The sequence below is a fragment of the Euprymna scolopes genome, chromosome 4 (genome assembly GCF_053919585.1).
Source record: "Euprymna scolopes isolate OS-2025 chromosome 4, ASM5391958v1, whole genome shotgun sequence".
Lineage (NCBI taxonomy): Eukaryota > Metazoa > Mollusca > Cephalopoda > Sepiida > Sepiolidae > Euprymna > Euprymna scolopes.
The window spans coordinates 29,969,766-29,992,503 of record NC_136485.1 but is presented as its reverse complement, the minus strand read 5'-3'; the positions used below and the strand labels follow the sequence as shown (position 1 = coordinate 29,992,503).

At 36.4% G+C, this 22,738-nt stretch overlaps 1 protein-coding gene across 1 annotated transcript in view; it reads left to right on the top strand.

The window, feature by feature from the left end:
- The window catches only part of LOC145266987 (uncharacterized), a 33,630-nt gene extending 14,592 nt beyond the window's left edge, over window positions 1–19,038 (top strand). The window contains exons 2-3 of the mRNA XM_080122838.1: window positions 8,096–8,262; window positions 18,502–19,038. Coding sequence (XP_079978964.1) covers window positions 8,096–8,262; window positions 18,502–18,765 — 431 coding nt within the window. The 3' untranslated portion in view covers window positions 18,766–19,038. The remainder of the gene's footprint in view (window positions 1–8,095; window positions 8,263–18,501) is intronic.
- Window positions 19,039–22,738: the final 3,700 nt, after the last annotated feature.

Genomic DNA, 22,738 nt, shown 5'->3' with positions numbered 1-22,738 from the left:
AGCTAGAACAACGGACAGAACTGCCAACATTATTTGGCTGTGGCAGCTTGTAAACAACATTTTCTGCATTGAAATCCGCTTCGTCCTTTGGGTTTGGAACAAACACAGGCTTGTCCGTTCCTACCTTCCCAGCAACTTTTTGAAGGAAAACACCTTCAAACTCAAAGTCCTCCCCGTTGAGAGTGTCAACCCGGGCAATATAGTTCACAATTCGTGATTTGCCAGCACATTTGACAACCACAAAGTCACCTTCGATTATTGGGCTATCCAGATCAATGTCACCATCACTATCTGATGACACACCATCAAATTCAAAATCTGAATCATCAGTGTCACTTGAACATGGGGTTTTAGATCTCGGGGGACATGACTTTTCCCACCAGCATTGAACAAACACTGCTTTGTTTTTGTTAATAGGCTCCTCTTTCTATTTTCAGAAAGGGCTATCAACTTCTGTCGTTCTGTCAAAATCTTTGAGCTGCCCTTTTTGTGACCACCTCTTCTTGCCTTTCTTTGTGCTGCTTTCGGAAATGGCTGAATTACAGATGGTGAAATGTATGGACGATGCATGACATCATGTGAACTAGATGAAACACAAGACCCAGATGCGGATGGTTGCATAAGATCATCTTCTTGCTGTTTTTGTGGTCGGACATCATCACTGTGTATGGGCAAGACTGCTCCAGGAACCTCACCTGATTGTCCTGCATCTTCCACGGGAGAATTTGCCTCAAGGCTTTCTGCAGCCACATTTTGCTCACGGTCAGTTGGAAGAGAAGGGGAAAAGTCAATTTCACTAAAGATGTCCCGGTTAAATGGATGAATGCCCGAGGCTTGGAATTCAGCAGCAATGTTCAATGGTGCCATGGCAATCATCTGGGCTTGGTTCACTAGAGCTGAGATTTCATATATTGTTACTGTTTTCCCTGGATTGGACCGTAGCCACCCATCCATGGCTCTGTTGTATGCTGTTTTGAAGGGTCCATACACTGACCGGTCGAGCGGCTGGAGACGATGGGAAGTGTGTGGTGGAATAATCAGTAAGACAACGTGTTCACAACATTCAAAGAAATGTGTGTGTCATGGTTGTCGAGGATTAAGAGGATTTTCTTTCCTGGTGAGCATCTGGTGTGCTTGATGATGTGATTTAAATATTCCACAAATACCTCTTCATTCATCCAGCCACTTCGTGTTGCCCTCCCTATGCACTGTGTTGGTTAACCTCTGATGAAGTGATCTCTGTAGTGGACTCTGGGAAAGATGAACAGAGGAGGCACGACTGATCCAATTGCACTCACAGTGTACACCACCGTTACCAATTCCCCGCGTTCAGCGGAGGTGATTGAGCCAACTTGTTTCTTTCCTTTTTCTGTGACAACGGCTCCAGGGTTTTGAACGGTGGTGCACCCAGTCTCATCAGTGTTGTAAATGTCACTTGGTGAGAACTTGTACTTGTCCATTATCTGACTCAAGTTGTTGAAAAATTTATTAACAACTGGGCGGTTGAAGGCTGTGGCACGCCTAAAAGATGTTGCTTCTGTCACTCTAATTGCCAGGTTCCGGCGCTTCTTGAAGCCTAACCACCAATCATGTCCTGCTTTTTTCTCATGATCCCAACTTGGTGGCAGATTAAGACAGTTTTTTTAGCAAACTCATATGCCAGTGTGCGACATCTTCTCAATGACAAACCATGAAACATGTCTGACAATTGTTTCACGTGGTCAGCCAAATCCCTTTCCATTTCAGGAATAAAAACCAATTGCCGTAAGGAAACAGGTGTGTAAGCAGTCCCTGTTGGTTGACTGTCTTGTTTGTCCATGTACCGCTTCAGTGTAATTCGATCAATGTTAAAGTCCTCTGCAGCACTCCTCACACTCTGACCTCCAGTAACAGCAGCCTGTTCCATAACGTATGTAGGAGTTTGTCCACGATTTGTCTTTCGCACGTAGTGCGCATGTCTGGTGGGCTTTTTTTCTGTGAAACACACAAAAAAGACAAATGAAGTTAACACAATAAATCCGATAATGATGTAGAATATTACTAGAGTGAACTAGTTGATTCAGTGGAGTTCCTGGCATAAGTCTGGAACATTGAACAATGAATGCCAGAACAGCTGGCATTTGTAGAGAGGCACCTGCCTCTCCTGGCATGTTTAGCCAATCAGGCGCCTCCAAATGGAATAACCCACCATGCCTGACTAATTGTAGGCTAGTCCATAATGGTGGAGAGGGGAGGTAAGTGCATTCTTGATTCTACAATGATAATAATAATAATGTTAAAAATAATAATGATGATAGTAATAATAAAAATAATTATTATTATTAGAATAACAAAGCGCCTGTACAGCAATACAGCATGCAAATTCCTATCCAAGCACGGCTTACACATCTTAAACATTTACCAGGTAACCCTATAAATCTAATTCTTATACAAGTAGAGCATGTAACTTATACAACATGCATTTTGAATTCACTCTATAACAGGCCTACTGATGTGGTTGCACATTCATCTGTTTCTTGAAAACGTGTAAAAAGACATATGGGGCAAGTTGTGCCACTGGCTCAACTTACCCCATTAGCATTGGCTCAACTTACCCCATTCTGACCTCATTGAATTGTCTGTTCAAATGCATGCATCTCATGTGTGGTGAATGTAAAAATCTTTTACAGGTATGAAGGCAAGTAATTGAACAAACAACTACCACATATTATATCTAATCAAACTATTACTACACACAAGAAACATGCACTCACCTCTGTAACGCTTTATTTTACTTTTTTGGCCCGAAATCTAATTTTCTTTTACTGCATCAACCTCTGATCTTGGTTCAGCAAAACAAAATGGTGGAGATTAAAGTCACGTGATCAGTTGTTTATAGATTGCATACAAACTTGGATTGGCTTAGTCAATTGTGGTTAAAAGGAGGTGGCTCAACTTACCCCTATGCTCAACTTACCCCGACTTCCCCTACTTTGTAAATTACAACTACGAAATATGAAACGTTTACTTGTTATATATTTGCTTTTTTGTTACCACTTTGTACGTAATAAATAGCCGAAAAAGAAAAAAAAAAAAGAAAAAAAGGCTTACGCAATAAATCCATTTCAACGCAAAAACAAAAACAAAAAAGAACAATAATCGATTTTATTTATTTTATTATTTTATTCAAATTCTAGTTAAATGAACGATTCTATTTCAAGAGCCGGAACATGTGTTTCGTTTCATATATCCTGCGTGCGTTACATATTTCGCAATTTTGATTTACCAGGTAACTTCCACAATTTTCTTTCGCCCGCTATTAGTCAAAATAGCCGTATTTTGAGAGGAACGATTTCAAGGTTATATTTGTTGGTATTTTTTTTTTTTTTTTTACGACCTGCCCCAGCGTAGTATAAAACACTCCCAACCACCACATGTTGAGAACGGCTTTCGAGGTTGTGGGGTATTTATTCCAAAAGCCTTTTTTAACCTGGGGAGATTGGGGTGCTTCTTCACGTCATAAAATTTTATCAATTTTATGTTAGAGTGAGCAATTAATGTTTCCAATGGATGAATTCAAAAACAAAAATTTATAAAAAAGCTCTTTTATATGTTTAAAATGGAAGTTTACATACATAGAAAGAAATAGAATATTTGTTCAGATTTATAGAGTCCTTTTAGAACAAGACTCAGCAAAAAAAAAAAAAAAAATGAAACTAAGTTAAATGTAATCGGTAAATTGTATACTTACCTCCCTTTAATTGGCACTGGTAAATTGTATACTTACCTCCCTTTAGTTGGCATTAATCGATTCTTTATACTTATCTGCCTTTATTAGGCGCCGATATATTCATACTTTACTTCCTTGATCAGCAAGATTTTTTTTTTTAATTTCACTTTTCAAACTGTAATTCCGCAGAAGGAAATAAGGAGAGCGATCGTTTTTAATTCGTTTTTAACATGTTTATTTTAGTAGAAAGTAAATTTAGTTTCATGTTAAACATCCAAAACTGAAGACAAAAAATCTCAGAGAAAAATACTCCAGATTATGACAAAAAAGGTTAAGTATCCTCAACTGCTATCTGGCCTTTTCGTTAAATTTATTTTCCAAATTTGATCATTCGCTCTAAAATCTATTCATTTTGTGTGTTTATTTTTATTTTTATTTTTATTTTTTTCATTCAGTGTTTATATGTAATCACCTAAAAAACATAGTATCTGTTTCTTGTGGTGTATATAAAAATATGAATCTCTCGAATCGTATGCCATATTTTATTGATTAGTTAACAGTGTGTTTTTTTTTTTTTTCTCACAAAGGGAATAGTGTTCTGGAGGTTCCTTTAGTAGGAATTTAAATGTGAATGGAATGATATTTGGAGGGGAGCGATTTTCGGGAGACATTTCTAGTGGAAACTCTTTAAATTTTAGAGCGAGCGACACATATTATAAGCAAATCAAATAATAAATTCAAAAGTATAAACTAAGTGAAGAGATATTTTATATACATTTAATATGTAGATTTACAGATGAGGTACTTCAATAAGTTCTCAGACATTTTTTGTCCAGGCATTTAAAATTGTTGTATACTTGAAAATTCAGTATGTTATTTCTGTACATGTTATGAGATGAGTGTCCCATTTTTATGATTTCGGGTTCAAATGAACAGCTACACCAGAAATTGGAATACACCCTACTGAATTTTGACTCTGACAGCTGGTGAATTTCAAAAATGCAATCTGGATGTGAGATCACTTTAGAAGAACGATATGCAATAAAATTATGTTTTAAACTTGAAAAAATTGCTGCAAGTGTATAGAATGCTTCAGACTGCATATGGATCATCTTGCATGAATCGGGCATCAGTTTTTGAGTGGATTCAAGGAAGGCAGGAAGTCTGAAGGATGATGGGAGATGTAGGAGGAGTAAGGAAGTCACAGTATCAAAGTTGATTGGCCAAATAAAGAATTTCATGGATAAGGACCGTCATGTGTCTATAGATACAATACACGCACAGTTTGATGGCAGTGTGGGAACTGTACACACAATTATTTGCAAGGAACTGTTTCCCACGTGACTACAACTTGGATGTCTTCAAGTCTCACAAAAAAAATTCCTGATGAACCGCCCCCTTAAGTAAGACACTTTATCAAATCTCCAATACTAACAATTACTACGATACTATCCCATTGATTACTGTTCTCGTAATAAACCTTATCCCCGAGTGGCCTCCAGGCCTTGATAAGTGGTGACCACCATGTAAAAAAAAAAAAAAAAAGCTGAAGATGCGAAAGATTTGTGCAAAGTTTGTCCCAAAGTGCTCAGAGAAGATCAGAAAGAAAGACGTTGTCATGATAGCAGGAAGATGGTCGAACTGATCAATTAAGATTCCACAGTTCTTGCTACTCTGGTGACCTGCAATCAAAGCTGAATCTACTGCTATGACACAGAGACCAAGATACAGAGTTCCTAGTGGAAGCGTACGAGCTCTCTCAGACCCAAGAAGGCAAAGCAAAGCAATCCTCCCCCAAACATATGACTATCCCGTTTATTTGACCACTTGGGCATAATCTACATGCACCGGCTTCCACTGGACAGTCAAGAAGGAATTCTATGTTAAGGTTTTAAGGGAGTTCAGGAAGATATTCTGTCAGAAGAGGCCAGCACTCCTTAAATCAGGTCAGTGGTATTTTCACCAGGACAATGCACCAGTCCACAACTCCTTCCTTGTCGCAAACTTTTTGACCAAGATGGGCATCAAGGCAATTCTTCATCCTCCATACCATCTAGGACCTTGCCCCTTGTGTCTTTTGGTTATCCCTAAGCTTAAGAAAAACCTTAGAGGCTGTTGTTATGAGACAATTGAGGAGATGAAAGAGGCTGCAACAGGGATCATTGACGTGCTTACAAAGGAGAACTCTCATGAGGCCTTCCAGAAGTTGTTGGAATGGTATAACAAGTGCATTGCACCTGGAGGAGATTATTTTGAAGAGGTTCAAGTGTGTGCTATCAATAAAAGTGATCATATGAAAAAAGTCTGGAAATTTAATCGATGAAAAAAGTCTGGAAATTTAATCGATGAAAAAAGTCTGGAAATTTAATCGATGAAAAAAGTCCTTTTAATTATTCATAAAACTTAACATAAGCTACAAATTTTTATTTTTTTCATAATTTTATTTTATTTTCAAAATTAGATTGAAGGATGTTTTTTTTTTTTTGTTTTTTTTTTACACAGTGATCACCACTTATCAAGGCCCGGAAGCCACTCAGGGATAAGGGTTATTGCAAGTACATTACGTTAGTGTGGAGATTTGATGAACTGTTTAATTAGGGGGGCGGTTCATTAGGAATTTTTTAACATTGGACTTGAAGACATCCAAGTTGTAGTCCGGAGGGAAGCAGGCAGACGGAACAGAGTTCCACAGGCGTGCAGTTCTAAGAAAGAAGCTTTGTTCATGGAATCCGCGTTTTGATTTAGGCACAGATATAGAGTGGGGGAAATTTTTCACAATGGATTCAGCTAGACGGGTGTTTTTCAGGAAAGATTGGCGAGGGGGGACCAGGAATTGGAGTTCAGACGAGCACCTGCCATGAAAATAACGATAAAACAAGGATAGGCTCGCAACGTCTCTTCTGTGGGAGAGACGTTGCAGGGTAGAGAAAAGGGCACCACTCACTCGCACACACGCTCGCAGATAAACAAAATTTCCTCGCGCATTTGCACAAAAATGTTCTTCTAGCAATGGCATAATTTCAAATATGCCCACACACTTTTCCTGACAACAACAAAAGTAAAATGAACATATTTCTGGCAGACATAGTTGACGACAGTATCATGTGACACAAACAACCAGTGAGAAAATTTGGAAGATCGTCTTTTTAACGCTTTTCCAAAACCAAAATATCAGCAGTAGCAATCGTGTTTTGGAACCGGGCCAAAATGTATAAAAACGCATCAAAAATTCCTTTTTCGAGCAGTCAACAATCTTCTTCCTTCCTTTCCCTTCTTTTTGCTTCGACGTCACACAAGAATATGCCTCTCATTTTTCCATAACATCATCACTGTCAACGCCGTCAACACTATGATTACACACGCCACACGGGCACTCAAAAATCACTTATGCACACACGCTCCTATTCTGCACATTTTTGCCACATATGGGCAGCAGCTGCTAGAAAAGACTTGTCCTGCCTTGATAGGGTTCAAAATAGACTTCATGGCCTGGTGGGAGATGTCCTTTTCTCTTCGCTGCAATCTATCTCACAGAAGAGATGTTGCGAGTTTGTCTCTGCTTTATCGTTATTTTGATGGAAAGTGTTTGACTGAGCTTCAATCTATGGTTCCCCCTCGCCAAACTTTCACAAGAAACACTCGACTAGCTGAAAACACTATCAATAATTCTCCCCACTCTTTATCTGTGCCTAAACCTAAACATAGATTCCATGATCAAAGCTTCTTTCTTAGAACTGCACGCCTGTGGAATTGTATTCTGTTTTCCTGCTTTCCAGCTGTCTATAATATGGTTGTCTTCAAGTCCAACGTGAACAAGTTTCTGATGAGTCGTTCCACTTAAGTTAACAAATTTACCGAACTTTCATTACTATCGATTACTATATCGTCCTTTTGACTACTGTACACTCTTTAACCCTTATCCTTGAGTGGCCTATCGGCCTTGATAAGTGGTGACGCCTATGTAAAAAAAACAAAAACAAAAAAACAAAAAACAAATTACTTTTCTCCCGAATTACTTTCCTCATGAGACTTTTGAATAAGGCGAACTTCACCAGTTTAAAACACAAACCTTAAAATAATCTCATTGTCACACAAGACTTTAACCTTCTAATCTCATTAATTCCACAAAGGATTTTTACCTAACAGTCCAATCATAATGATTTCGAAAGAACCTTTATCGATCGAACCTTGGCTTATTCACCTTGTTTTTGTTGAAAAATAAAATGCTGTGCATTTTGAATCAGAAGGAGGTGTCGTTTTGTTTTATTCTTTTTCTTATTATTTTGTTTGGGGCAAAGAGATATAATTTTACTTAAACTTCTTTCCCCTACAAGGAATATATTTATTCTAACATTAAACAAGTTTCCTTATATTTTTATTCCTCAGTCATCGTCTCCGGTGTCACTTCTCTTGAAAAAGTCCTAACAAAAATAAAAAAAACCTATTTGGTGGAATATTTAAAAAAAAAAAATCTCTACTCTGATAATTTGACCAGAGAAGAACGCAAAAAAACAGGACTTATCACGATTATCCTGAAATATTGGGATAAGTTAGTAAGTATCCATTAATTTTTTAAGTAAACTTTGTGCAACTCTTGTTTTAAATTGACTACTTTATTCAAATAATTTTTCATCTTATATTTAATTAGTGTATTTGCATTGCCTTCTCTGCCTGCATTGTGAATGCTCATATCTGCTGACATACAACAGAAAAAAGGTTGGTAATTACTTTCCCTCAGATGACCATATGAGATATCCGACTTAAATTACTGCAGAAGCAGATTTACATCCACAGCTTTTTGATGGGAAGCTTCAGTGTCAACAACTGGAAAAAAAATGCTGACTTAATAAAATTAATTTCACAAAGAATCCTATTTTAAAAAAATAAAAACTTCAAAATATGACATTTAAATTTCAATACTTCATAATATGTCCTATCAATACTATTTATTTGTATAATCTGGATTTAAAACTATTTTATTTAAACATTTTATTTTTAATTTTTGCGGTGGTTGTTTAAGTTAATTAGTGAAAACTTTAATTAAATTAAAAAACATATATTGCTGCTCAATTCCTCATTTGATGATGCAGGAGAATAGGCAACTCCAAGTTTAGAGCAAGCAGTGTCAAATAAAAACTCGACATTATATATTTTTTTTTTTTTTTTTTTATTACATTTTCACCCCAAACAAGGCAAATTGCCACTTTGGTGTAGGGGGCTACTATCAGGGGCAACAACTACTGGGGTACTATGTAGGGATTTGGGCAGCAAGGTGTCGGTTCACATATTTAATTACTTTTTGCATAAAATAATAAATGTTATTATTTCATCGTTTTCAATTTGTTTTTAGAATGATAAAAAAATACATTACTTCATGAAATATTTATTAATTTCTTCAATGACAGATGGCATGATTTGGAGGGAAGTGTAAAGGTCAAACTCCCTATCTGAAGCGAACAATCATGATATGAATGGTGTCACGTTTTCGGATGAGAGAATCATGGTTTTTGCCAGTTCTCTTCACGAAGGTGGAAAACAATGTGAATAATCTAAGGCAAATCTCACATGAATGTCTGTCCGTCTGCGTCTCTCAATCCTTAAATTTAGATAGACTAAGTTAAGAAAATAATTTTCCTTAAGTAGTCTCTCTCTCCACAAGTAGAACATATAGAAGACACACTAGCAAAACTATTTGCTGAGAACTCGAATCAAATCAATCCAAAATTTAAAAAAATAAAACAGAATGCAGAAAAAATAAACTAAATCTAACCTCAAACAACTCCAAAGCGTACAACAAACCAAACACTCTTATAGAGCTAACCAAATCAATAAAAAAAATTCCATAACTCAGCAGTAAGTCCTGATAAAATCCACGAGTTTCTAAAGTAATTACCAGTAGAATCAATCAAATGTCTCCTAAATAGTATATGGACAAATAACCTATTTTCAGAAATAAATAAAAAAAAAAAAAAATGACAATTATCCCAATACTTAAAACAGATAAAGAAGCATCCAATCCACAAAATTATAGACCTATTGCTTTGATATGTTGCCACTATAAAACAATGAAGCATATGGTCAACAACAAACTAATATCCTCTCTAAAATCAACTAAAACTGGATACTTTCAGTGTATGCTTTTTCACTTACCCCCTCTTTTCCATTAACAATGAAATGGGAAGCATTGTAAAATCCTTTCCAACTATTTTGAGGAGTGAAACATTTCAGTAGATATAAAACCTATAGAATTAACTCAACAAATCAAAACGACCCATATGGGGTCATCAAAGTACCTGATTTAGGAATCGGATGCGGGGGGGGGGATAAAAAATAACAACAAAAGAACGCACTATTACTCCTACTTCAAACTAAACTTCTGAACGGTAAATATTACAAATTTTATTTTCTTATTTTATTCTAGTTCTATATTCCATTCTATCTATTCGCTTATGACTCTTTGTTTCCAGATTTCTGTCTCTCGAATCAGAAGATGTGTAACTGTTTGTTAGCATTAACTTTGATTATTAACTTTCGAAAACTAGTTTGTATGTTTTGAAATAGCATTAGGAAAGAAGTCAAAACTTATTCTTCAAATTAAATACAAGGAAAAAAAATTACCGGCCGATCCTTGAAAAGAACATACATGGCCATTAAGGTACCCCCCCCTTTTATTACTACTTTTGAACTAGTTTGTATGTTTTGAAATAGCATTAGGAAAGAAGTCAAAACTTATTCTTCAAATTAAATACAAGGAAAAAAAAATTACCGGCCGATCCTTGAAAAAAACATACATGGCCATTAAGGTACCCCCCCCCTTTATTACTACTTTTGAAATAGATAGAAATCTTGGCACCCAAAATTTATTCCACTTGGAGATGCTTGTTTGCTATGGAGCCCCTTTCAATGGACAAACTGCATCCATCCATTGTATTGTAGTTAAATATGGAGACAATGAAAGGAAATCTCATTTTAACATTTGTCATCCTCGTTAGTATAGGAGAGAAACATGTTAGTAGATGGAAGTGTTCTTGTGTGTAAGGATAGATTGAAAATTATACCGACTTGTTGAAGGAAAGAATAGTTCAGTATACAAGTGTTGTAGTCAGAAGTTAGGACAAAGGATTAAATTAGAGTCCCATGGTAGGAAAGAGTATGTGTGTTGGCTTGTGATACTCCAGTAAGCCTGTGGCTAAAGAGCCCAGGTGGTGTTTGCTGCCAGCCAGCAGGGGGGAGGGAGAAAAAAGATAATATTTTAATGGTTTCATGTTTTATACACTCGATCATGTAACTGATAGCTGACTTATGATTGGACAAGCCAGAAAGACAGTAGATTTAAATCTTGAGCCGCAATATTTCGCCCCTGCCTGCTGCTAGCAAGTTTCGACTGCTACAGTATGTAACCCATGTAAATCTCAACCCACTTCGTTTTATTTTTTGCTTTGTATATTTTACATTCCTAAAGGTACTTATTATTATTAATATTTTACTTACTTATAATAAAACAAATTAATTACTAAAACAAATTATTTTTCTCACTATACTAAATAACATACACAGCTTCTTAATGTTAGAATCCTATCTCTGATTTTAAACTTTTTTTTAGAATAGAGCAAAACTTTCTTAAGTATGATACTTAATATCATTTATGCGGAGGCATAGAAACATCTGGTGTAGAAACCATGTGCATGGTTACCCCCTCTTGGGGTGATGGACCTGTAGAACTTCTCAAATCATTCATCTAGGAAAAAGAAAATTCTGATATTAAAACTGGGGGAGAGAGGCCTCCTTAGTCATGATCGACAAACCTCCTAGAGCTGGTGACTCAAACAAATTCTCCAGTTTGCAAACCTAAATTGCTTAAGGAGCAGATAGGTATTGCATATTGCCGGCTTTCATCCTCCTTTGTCTATTAGCCATGCACAGAGGTGCAATAACAGGGATCCTTTTGAGCCACCCTGTACTTGGCCTTATTTCCCGACTAGGACATTGAATGCCTTTCTTCTATCCCCAATTTCTTTCTTTTTCTCACAAACTGATAAATTGGGTTTGCTTGCATGCCACTTGTTCTCACTGGTCAGTTCTGGGCCAGTCTTGTCTTGGAGGTTGAGTGTACCTGATTGACAGTTTGTCTGGCTGCTGTTTCCGGCTGACAGTACAGGACTCTAACTCTATCATCAGTTGTATAATATGAGGATAGTTGTAGTGCCTATCTCTGGTGGGCTTTCATGAAGCCACAACTTCCTGGGCACGACTCAGCTAATGGGCCTGTTGTGTGTATATCTTGTACTTAGCGTCAAAACTGGGCCATGTTACCCAACTCTTTCTTCACAATCTGAAATTAAACAAAACATAATGAAATGAAATGACAACCCCCAACAAATAGCATGATTAAATCGGACAACCATCCAAGCAAAACCAATTCACCTCCTCCATAAAGGCTTGTATTCACAAATATCCATGGGCTTAGAAGTAATCTAGATGATGTAAAGTCTTATCTCTTAGTAAACTCCTTATATATTTTTTTTTTACATGGAGCTCACCACTTATCAAGGCCCGAAGGCCACTTAGGGATAAGGGTTATTGTGTGTACAGTAATCAGTGAGATAATATTGTAGTAATCATTAGTATTAGGTGTTTTGATAGAGTGTCTTACTTAAGGGGGCGGTTTGTCAGGAGTTTGTTTATGTTGGCCTTGAAGACGTCCAAGTTGTAGTCAGGTTGGAAACAGGCAAGCGGCAGAGAGTTCCACTGGCGTGCAGTTCTAAAAAAGAAGCTTTGCTCATGGAATCTACGTTTGGATTTAGGCGCATCCTAGTCCGTGAATGGGGTAACATATCTTACCATTAAGTGAAACAAACCTGCATATCTTAATCCTTTCTAACTATTATAACATGACAGGATATCTCTCTCTCTCGGCTGTAAAAAAACTCGGATAGATATATGCACAGGCTTGGAGTCTATACTTGAAGCATTTTCCCCTTAACTAGAGAGCAACGTCTCGAATTGGATGACCAGACGTTTGTGTTTTCGACTAGCCTTTCATCACTGCCTTAGTTACTTATATTTTCTCTACAGTTCTTTCTCAAGTTAGGACTGTGCACTAATCGATTATGTCTGATAGTATAGATGCAGCATTCTCCTTAGATAGTAATGTCCAAATACATGTGTTTGGTGACTTTAATCGTAGTCATGATGTCCATCGTAAGAATTGGCTTGTTTTCTCAGGTTACACAGATGCAGATGGATGCTCTACTTATAGCTTCTCTATGGCCCCCCCTCACACAGACAGTCATGTTCTCAACCCACTTCCCAGATAGCGATCACTTCTAGGCCTATGTGGTCCGATACTGGTTAATCGGCTCCACATGTGAAGCTATTCCCATCGTAGGTCACCCAAATGTGACCTGTACTCATCTTTCGCAGGGAATACTTTGTTAGTTATCTCAGCATAGTAGGACCCGTTGATCGATTTGGTCAGAGTCGATTTCATCTTTGGGTTTATATTCCGCTGTTTTGTCAATCCGTCACACTAGAAGAGAATCAATCTCATGTGCACAAAAGAAAGCCAGACTTGATTATCTATTCTACTGGTTAATTCAAAATGTAAAAAATATATACAATTGTTTGTATTTTGCAAGATTCCACTGAGCCAAAAAGATATAACAATAGATTGATTTCTCTCTCTCGAGATGGCGGTGAAAGGACACAGGGAAGAGAGGGGTGACAACCCTTTGATTGTATTTGTTTCTCTCAAAACCACGACTCGATCTGCCGATTTCTGCGCTGGCACTCGTTTATGTAGTGAGGTGATGGGGTAGGCCGGGGCTGCTTTCTGGACCAATCGCAACTAGTTACATCACCCCGGCATCACCTGTGAATTCCAGGCGCTATTCTCATGATTGAAAAGTTGAGAAGTTAACCCCGTGACCTCTCAGTCAGGTAACTGCACTCCGGCCAAACAACCCTGAGTAATCACTTGCTGGCGTCAGAAATAAAATTGTTTTCATTACGACTCTCACAGTGACATGCAGTTGTCATCTTTCATAAAATAGATCAAATCTTTGTTTTAGCAGGGTTGGTTGCTGTCGCCCGGGTACACAACAATACTTAATGAATAAAACAATCATATCTGCCCGGCATTCTTCTGTGTTTCGGGAGTCTCAGCCTCCCCCAAGTGGGGAGCCCAATCGCTCCCTAGGATGGTTACGTCACACCTATTACTTACCACAGACTACAAAACTTAGGAATTCTTTTTCTGAAAAGGGATTGTAAATCCAAAATTAGTCAGAAAAAATTCTTTTTATTTGCATCTGAAAGCGTGTTTTAAAACAGTTTTTCTTTTTATTCTACATTTTTAAATATTGGTTTTTATTCACATTACTTTTTAGGACAAACCTTTTTCCATTGTGAAAAAAACTGCAAATATATTGTCATTAAGAAAATTTTTAATTTCTTGCATAAAGTTAATAAAAATGTAATATTCTTCTACATGCTAGACTCTTTATTTCAAAAATGATATTTTATTATAAAAATTTAATTTTCAAAGCATAAAGTAAAAGCACTTGCTAGGCTTTAATAGCACTTTTGGTCAGACAGAAGCATCACTATCAAACCAAAATGTAGCGCACATGAATTTTTCACGTTATCCACATTTCCTGAAGACGTAGTGCATGTATCACTGACACATCAAGATCCTAGAGAGGTTTTACCAACCATGCTTAAAAATGATCCTACACCAAATGGGAATGGTTAATAGCAGACACCGCTCATCTACAGCAAATTAATGTGGTATGATTAATTATATTAATCTATTAATAGTTAATTATTAAAGTAAAGACTCAATCAATTTAAAAACAGAAATGTACACTTAAAATGTGTAAGCATTCAGTGAATAAAAAAGCAATATGGCTGTGCAGTTACCATTTTCTTGACTAATAAGCAGCCTTGACCTTGCAATCAAAAAACTAAGATTGAGTCAAAATGAAATGAATCGACGGGATTTTAGCAAATTTGTTTAGTTTGTCTCTTTATGAATTCATGTGGAGAGAGCGAGTGGCACAAATAAAGTCGTTGTTGCACCGCGTGGATTTTATGACAATTAAAACTTTTTTACTTTTCTAGAATAAATCAATGAACCAAAACATAAAAAATAAAGTTAGACAACATCTTAAAGAATTTTCATTTAAAATAAAAAAATAATTTATGTAGAATAAATGCACAGGATGTTTCTTTTGTTGATGTTTCTTTTGTTGATGTTTCTTTTGTTGATGTTTCTTTTGTTTTTTTGTTCATGCTTCTTTTGTTTTTTGTTCATGTTTCTTTTGTTTTTTGTTCATGTTTCTCTATTTTCTTTAATTCAGGTTTTTATTCGTTTTCATTTTCATAAAAAATTATCTTAATAATTATAAAGAATTTTTAATGAATAATTTCTGTTTTCTTCATAATGTGTTTTTTGTAGCATAATTCCTTTTATTTATTAGAAAAAATAAAATGAAAATATCAAATTCACTTTTTTAACTGCTACGAATTTAAATTAATTTAACTTAATTAAAATTACATCAGCAAGTTGCTTGTCATGTCATTTACCTCATGGGTAAATAGCAAAATTGATCAAAATACATGAATAACATTAAATACATAATATCATAATCTCCATTTACATGTGTTTGTTTAGAACAAAAACTGCTGTGACACGATGAGTAACTTGCTGGTAAAATTTAATATGAAATAATTAATTAAAAGACATTTGAGATACATAAATATTGTGTTTCAGGTCTAATATGGAAGTTTATAGAATATATATATATATATATATATATATATATATATATATATATATATATATGGTAAAAAAAGTTTCATATAAGAATTGCTGATATTCAGATTTTGAATTTTTAGACAGACAACTGTTTGAGGAGAAAACAAAACAGGGTAGCTTAATTCGGTTTCCCCATATGTACTTTGTATGTAATTCTCTGCAGCGATGGGTGCCTACAAACACTACAATAAGTGTTTCCAAAAGTGGAATAATAAATAGTTATATTTACATCACGAGACAAAAATAAGTTTTAGGCTCTTGAAATTCATAGTAGAGACTTCTGTCGTGGCCTTCGTTATAAAGATGGCCGGCCAGCTGAAAAAATGACGTCATCGCCGAGGTCCCAACAAGCAAGATATGTGGAACTCTTAGACTGTCAATAATTAAGAGTAATTTTTACAGACAGCGTTACAAAACTTCAAAATTGGATTAAAATAAAGAAATAAAGAAAGAACACGATGATTTATACTGAAACTCATCTAATATTAATAATAAAAATAATAAGAAAAAAACACAAGTTATTTGTTTAAGTATATTAGCAATTGAATATTTCGTTGTATTATAGATTTTAAAGATTAGAATGCGTTCTTTAATTACTTTTAAATTACATTTTAAAAAAGTGAAGGAACACGATTTGATTTGAAATAAACTTGAAGTTTATTTAATATAATTAAATGAAAATTATGCATTTAAGATTATGAATATTTGAAGGAGAACACAAGCAAAACATTTGATATGAGTTAAGACAATAAACAAATATTAAAATTAAACTTTTTTTAATCAAAATGAATATTTTTTTTAAATCAAAATGAATATTTTTTAATCAAAATGAATATTTTTTTAAAATCAAAATGAATATTTTTTTAATCAAAATGAATATTTTTTAATCAAAATGAATATTTTTAAATCAAAATGAATATTTTTAAATCAAAATGAATATTTTTTTTAATCAAAATGAATATTTTTTAATCAAAATGAATATTTTTTAATCAAAATGAATATTTTTTAACCAAAATGAACCACAATATTTTTTCAAAATCAAAAACAATATTTTTAATAAATTCATGAAATATTTCACAGTAAAAAAATTAACCTAAAGAAAAAATCATGTTTCTTATTTAAGATTATTTCACCACATAACAAAAATAACATGCAAAATCATTTTTTTATATCCATATTTTCAGTTTGTTAAAATATGTGGGTTTGTATTACTGTACACATAGATTCGAAAAAGTTGTCAAAAAACAAATATATAACAAATAAATGTTATCAAAGGCAAGATAAGTTACTTTTCTGCCAAACTGGATATATTTTTCGTGTTTTTATTCAATGTAACATGTTTATTCAGCTCGAAAAACATAGTGTTTACCGATGTATTCGAAAATTCCAGATGGCGTTTGATTCTCTCTTTAACACGGTAAGTTTGGGAAAAGGTGTTATAAATACAAAACCGGATAGAATACTGTTAAAAACTCGCTCAATATATATTACCGTGAGATAGGTTGACATATATTCGGCGGGTTTTTAATAGTATGTTGTATAGTTTTTTATTTATAACACCTTATCCCAAACTTACCGTGTTAAAGAGAGAATCAGACGCCATCTTGAATTTTCGAATACATCGGTAAACACTATGTTTTTCGAGCTGAATAAACATGTTACATTGAATAAAAACACGAAAAATATTTTGTAGAAAAGTAACTTATCTTGCCTTTGATAACATTTATTTGTTATATATTTATTTTTGACAACTTTTTCGAATCTATGTGTACAGTAATACAAACCCAATTACGTTAATGAAATGAATTGTACCTATTTACTATGCCTCCCCACGGCCCACGGGACAGAGTTACACCAGGGTCGTTTTTTAACGTGGAGAAAAGGTACAAAAATAAAAATTGTCTCAGTCGTGAAGGATTTCTCCTCCACCGAAAGAGAACAAGAAATAGAATGCAGCATCTGGAGAACAGATACTACACTTTGATCTTGTCCCGAAGGCCAAGACTGTTTAAGACCACGAGTGAACGCGGGTTTTTTTTTTTTTAGTTTAGTTTCATATATATATATATATATATATATATATATATATATAAATAAGTATTTTTAAATTTTATCTTTCTAGCTTTAAAAAAAAAGTTTAAAAATTTTATCAGCCGGCATAATTTATTTTTAAATATTGAAAAATTTCAGGAAAATTAATTTTTGTTAGATTTTTAAAACGTGTGTCAACAGCTTAAAAAAATCGTGTTTTAAAGAGTCAATGTTGTCTCGCATTTTCATTAGTTTTGTATGCTGTAAAAAATTTCTTTTTAATATTAGCAATTTATTTGAAGCTTCTTCTTTTGAATAGTAAAACATTTAGGATGATAATATTGAATTAAATTATAGTTACATCGTGTTAAATACAGGAGGAGGGGGAGCACGTTAAAACTTACTTTGCTGAATGGAGATGGTGTAAAATATATTTTTTTTTTACTGCATTATAATTCTTTATCTTTCGGAAATGAAAATACTGTCACTTTTTGGTCCTTTACGATAATTTCCTCAGCAAGTTGGAACGATGCACCGTGAAGGCATTTTAATAAAAAAAGAAATATTACACTGACTTCAAGACGTTACGAGTGCCTACCGGTGACTACCGGTGTCACCGGTATGGACTATCCGTGATGACGTCAGCAGATTAAATTATTTTTGCCCACTGGCCATCTTGTCTTTTAAGACGGTCTTGCTTCTGTCCAGTCATAGTTGACAGAGCAAAACACGCTGCCCTTAATGACCTAAATGAGGGATGAATGACTGATTCCTGAGTTCGACAAGATACACATGAAAATGATGGAGATTGACCAAAACGTTGTGAAAATAATATCTAAGATAAGAACAGTAGTTAGAAGAATCCAAATTATACAAAGAACTGTTGATGTTAAAAAAAATAATTATTCATAAAATCTTTTAAAAGTGAAATATTTCTTTTCAGAATCGCTGTGAGCAGGAGAAAAAGGAGGATCTCATAAAAAAGCTTACTCGTGTTGCCAGAGGCAATAAGACTCCATCTCAATTTCTGCAATCTATGCAAAAGTCCCTTGAAAGAAATACACTAAAAGACTCCATACTCCGTGAGCTATGGTTCGAAAAATTACCCTCCATCATACAGAAAATCCTTGGCCCAATGCCAGACAATACACCCTTAGAAGTATTGGCTGCCTCAGCGGATCTGATCTATGCAAGGATTCATGACTAGAGCAAGTTTTCCAGGTTGCTGCAGTGGATGACATCTCCCTACAACAAAGCACTTAAGACCTCTTCCTATAAGAATGAAAACCAAACCTGTATTCCATGCTGAGTATACTAAACCAGCTTGAAACTACCTGCCTGTACACACAATATATACTAGCTTAACCGTTGCACTATGTAAATCTCACTTATTCTATATTAAGTCTATGACTCCATTCAAATCTATTTCTTTTATTCTTGTATCTCATTTATTGGTAAATAAAAAAACATGAGAAATATTTGTTTGTCTCAACTCTTTTCAGATTTTATCTACCTAACTAGTAATTATTAAAAACAGAAATTACTTTTATTATGATAAACTTCTAGAATTTATGTTTCTTGACTGATCAACTAGTGGGACTGCCAGTTAAGAATCGATGCACTGTGAAAAAGATGTAAATTTCTTTTCATCGTTATCACACAAATGCTTAGATGACTCAACACAATTGAACCTATTAATTACATAGATTCCTTTGTACACAAGTACATTGCAGACATTACTATATGAAGATGCTATGGCTAAAATTGGAAAAAATTATCTCAAGCCAAATGTAAAGCTACACATGTTTACACATGTGTTAACATCTAGGCACATGCGACCCAACACATTTGCGCAGAGTATGTTGTAAGGAACATAGGACAAGTAACAACTCGACTCCTTTTTTATAACAATATTTATTTCCAGGTACTTTTCCGAAGAAATCTTGATCATGCTGCTCCTCTCTGACCTATGTCCTCTCGAACGTCTTCATCTTGCTACTGCCCTCTGACCTATGTCCTCTTAACCGTCCTCGTCTTGCTACTCCTCTCTGACCCGTGTCCTCTTGAACGTCCTAGTCTTGCTGCTCCTCTCTGACCCGTGTCCTCTTGAATGTCCTTGTCTTGCTGCTCCTCTCTGACCTGTGTCCTCTTGAACGTCCTTGTCTTGCTGCTCCTCTCTGACCTGTGTCCTCTTGTACATTCTCGTCTTGCTGCTCCTCTCTGACCTGTGTCCTCTTGAACGTCCTCATTTTGCTGCTCCTCTCTGACCTGTGTCCTCTTGTACATCCTTGTCTTGCTGCTCCTCTCTGACCCGTGTCCTCTCGAACGTCCTCGTCTTGCTGCTCCTCTCTGACCTGTGTCCTCTTGTACATCCTTGTCTTGCTGCTCCTCTCTGACCTGTGTCCTCTTGAACGTCCTCGTCTTGCTGCTCCTCTCTGACCTGTGTCCTCTTGAACATCCTTGTCTTGCTGCTCTTCTCTGACCCGTGTCCTCTTGAACGTCCTTGTCTTGCTGCTCCTCTCTGACCCGTGTCCTCTTGAACGTCCTTGTCTTGCTGCTCCTCTCTGACCCGTGTCCTCTTGAACGTCCTTGTCTTGCTGCTCCTCTCTGACCCGTGTCCTCTTGAACATCCTTGTCTTGCTGCTCCTCTCTGACCCGTGTCCTCTTGAACGTCCTTGTCTTGCTGCTCCTCTCTGACCCGTGTCCTCTTGAACGTCCTTGTCTTGCTGCTCCTCTCTGACCCGTGTCCTCTTGAACATCCTTGTCTTGCTGCTCCTCTCTGACCCGTGTCCTCTTGAACGTCCTTGTCTTGCTGCTCCTCTCTGACCCGTGTCCTCTTGAACGTCCTTGTCTTGCTGCTCCTCTCTCACCTGTGTCCTCTTGAACGTCCTTGTCTTGCTGCTCCTCTCTCACCTGTGTCCTCTTGAACGTCCTTGTCTTGCTGCTCCTCTCTGACCCGTGTCCTCTTGAACATCCTTGTCTTGCTGCTCCTCTCTGACCCATGTCCTCTTGAACATCCTTGTCTTGCTACTCCTCTCTGACCTGTGTCCTCTCGAACGTCCTCATTTTGCTGCTCCTCTCTGACCTGTGTCCTCTTGAACGTCCTTGTCATGCTGCTCCTCTCTGACCCGTGTCCTCTTGTACATCCTTGTCTTGCTGCTCCTCTCTGACCCGTGTCCTCTTGAACATCCTTGTCTTGCTGCTCCTCTCTGACCCGTGTCCTCTTGAACGTCCTTGTCTTGCTGCTCCTCTCTGACCTGTGTCCTCTTGTACATCCTTGTCTTGCTGCTCCTCTCTGACCTGTGTCCTCTGGAACGTCCTTGTCTTGCTGCTCCTCTCTGACCTGTGTCCTCTTGTACATCCTTGTCTTGCTGCTCCTCTCTGACCTGTGTCCTCTTGAACATCCTTGTCTTGCTGCTCCTCTCTGACCTGTGTCCTCTTGTACATCCTTGTCTTGCTGCTCCTCTCTGACCCGTGTCCTCTTGAACGTCCTTGTCTTGCTGCTCCTCTCTGACCCGTGTCCTCTTGTACATCCTTGTCTTGCTGCTCCTCTCTGACCCGTGTCCTCTTGAACGTCCTCGTCTTGCTGCTCCTCTCTGACCTGTGTCCTCTTGAACGTCCTTGTCTTGCTGCTCCTCTCTGACCCGTGTCCTCTTGTACATTCTCGTCTTGCTGCTCCTCTCTGACCTGTGTCCTCTTCTACATTCTCGTCTTGCTACTCCTCTCTGACCCGTGTCCTCTCGAATATCCTCATTTTGCTGCTCCTCTCTGACCTGTGTCCTCTTGTACATCCTCGTCTTGCTACTCCTCTCTGACCTGTGTCCTCTTGAACGTCCTCGTCTTGCTGCTCCTCTCTGACCTGTGTCCTCTTGAACATCCTTGTCTTGCTGCTCCTCTCTGACCTGTGTCCTCTCGAACATCCTCGTCTTGCTGCTCCTCTCTGACCCGTGTCCTCTTGAACGTCCTAGTCTTGCTGCTCCTCTCTGATCCGTGTCCTCTTGAACGTCCTTGTCTTGCTGCTCCTCTCTGACCTGTGTCCTCTTGAACATCCTTGTCTTGCTGCTCCTCTCTGACCCGTGTCCTCTTGAACATCCTTGTCTTGCTGCTCCTCTCTGACCTGTGTCCTCTTGTACATCCTTGTCTTGCCGATCCTCTCTGACCTGTGTCCTCTTGTACATCCTTGTCTTGCCGATCCTCTCTGACCTGTGTCCTCTTGTACATCCTTGTCTTGCTGCTTCTCTCTGACCTGTGTCCTCTCGAACGGAGAGGGGGGGGGGTTAAGGCAGATAATTTGACCCCAAAATAGAATTAATCCATAAAAAACATATATGATAAATAAAAAATATTATTCTTTTATTGTGCTGTCTTCATTTTTTAGTTTATAAATTAAATTATTAACAATTTTATGAACAAAATATTGTAAAAATGTTTTTTTAAAATATTAATCTATTTCGGGTTAAAATCACAGTGTAGTCTCTGTTCTGATGCTACACTTCACATTTCCTGCCCTCGATCAGTGGAGGAGAAATCATTCATGACTTGGACAATTTTTATTTTTGTTCCTATCAAGAGTGCTCCTTTTTGGGGGAGCTGGATTTTCCACACTTTTAAAACCGACCTTGTATCTTACTTCCCTCTGCACAATAAAAAAAACTATGATTAAATTAAAACAAAAAAATCTTTCTGAATTATTTAATCAAGTAAAAATTCCATTTTTTAAATTTTTTTTTTTTTACTTTATTTCGAAAGTAAAAATAAAAGAAGAAAATAACTGGTTTTTTACTTTTACAATGGACTTTTTGAGTGGGGTAAAGCAGATAATTAGAACCCAAAATAAAATGAATCTATGAAAAGCTTGTATAATAAATAAAAGTTAAAATTGTTTCCTGAATGTTTAATTAATAAAAATATTCAAATGGAACAAAATTGCATTGAATTCTGACCTATAAATCCATCCAATGAACATTTAGAAATATTGGCAAAACCTATTTTAATCATTAGAAAACTATTTTAATTGTTTGCTTATGTGATGAGAAGGTATTAGTTAATGTGAGGGCTGATATTTTCAATTACTGTGGAATTTCCACGGTTACTACTAGTCTGAATTTACATTTACAGGATCTTCATTTAGTAAATACTGATTTTCAACCTGTAATATTATAATTAGGCATGATGGGTAA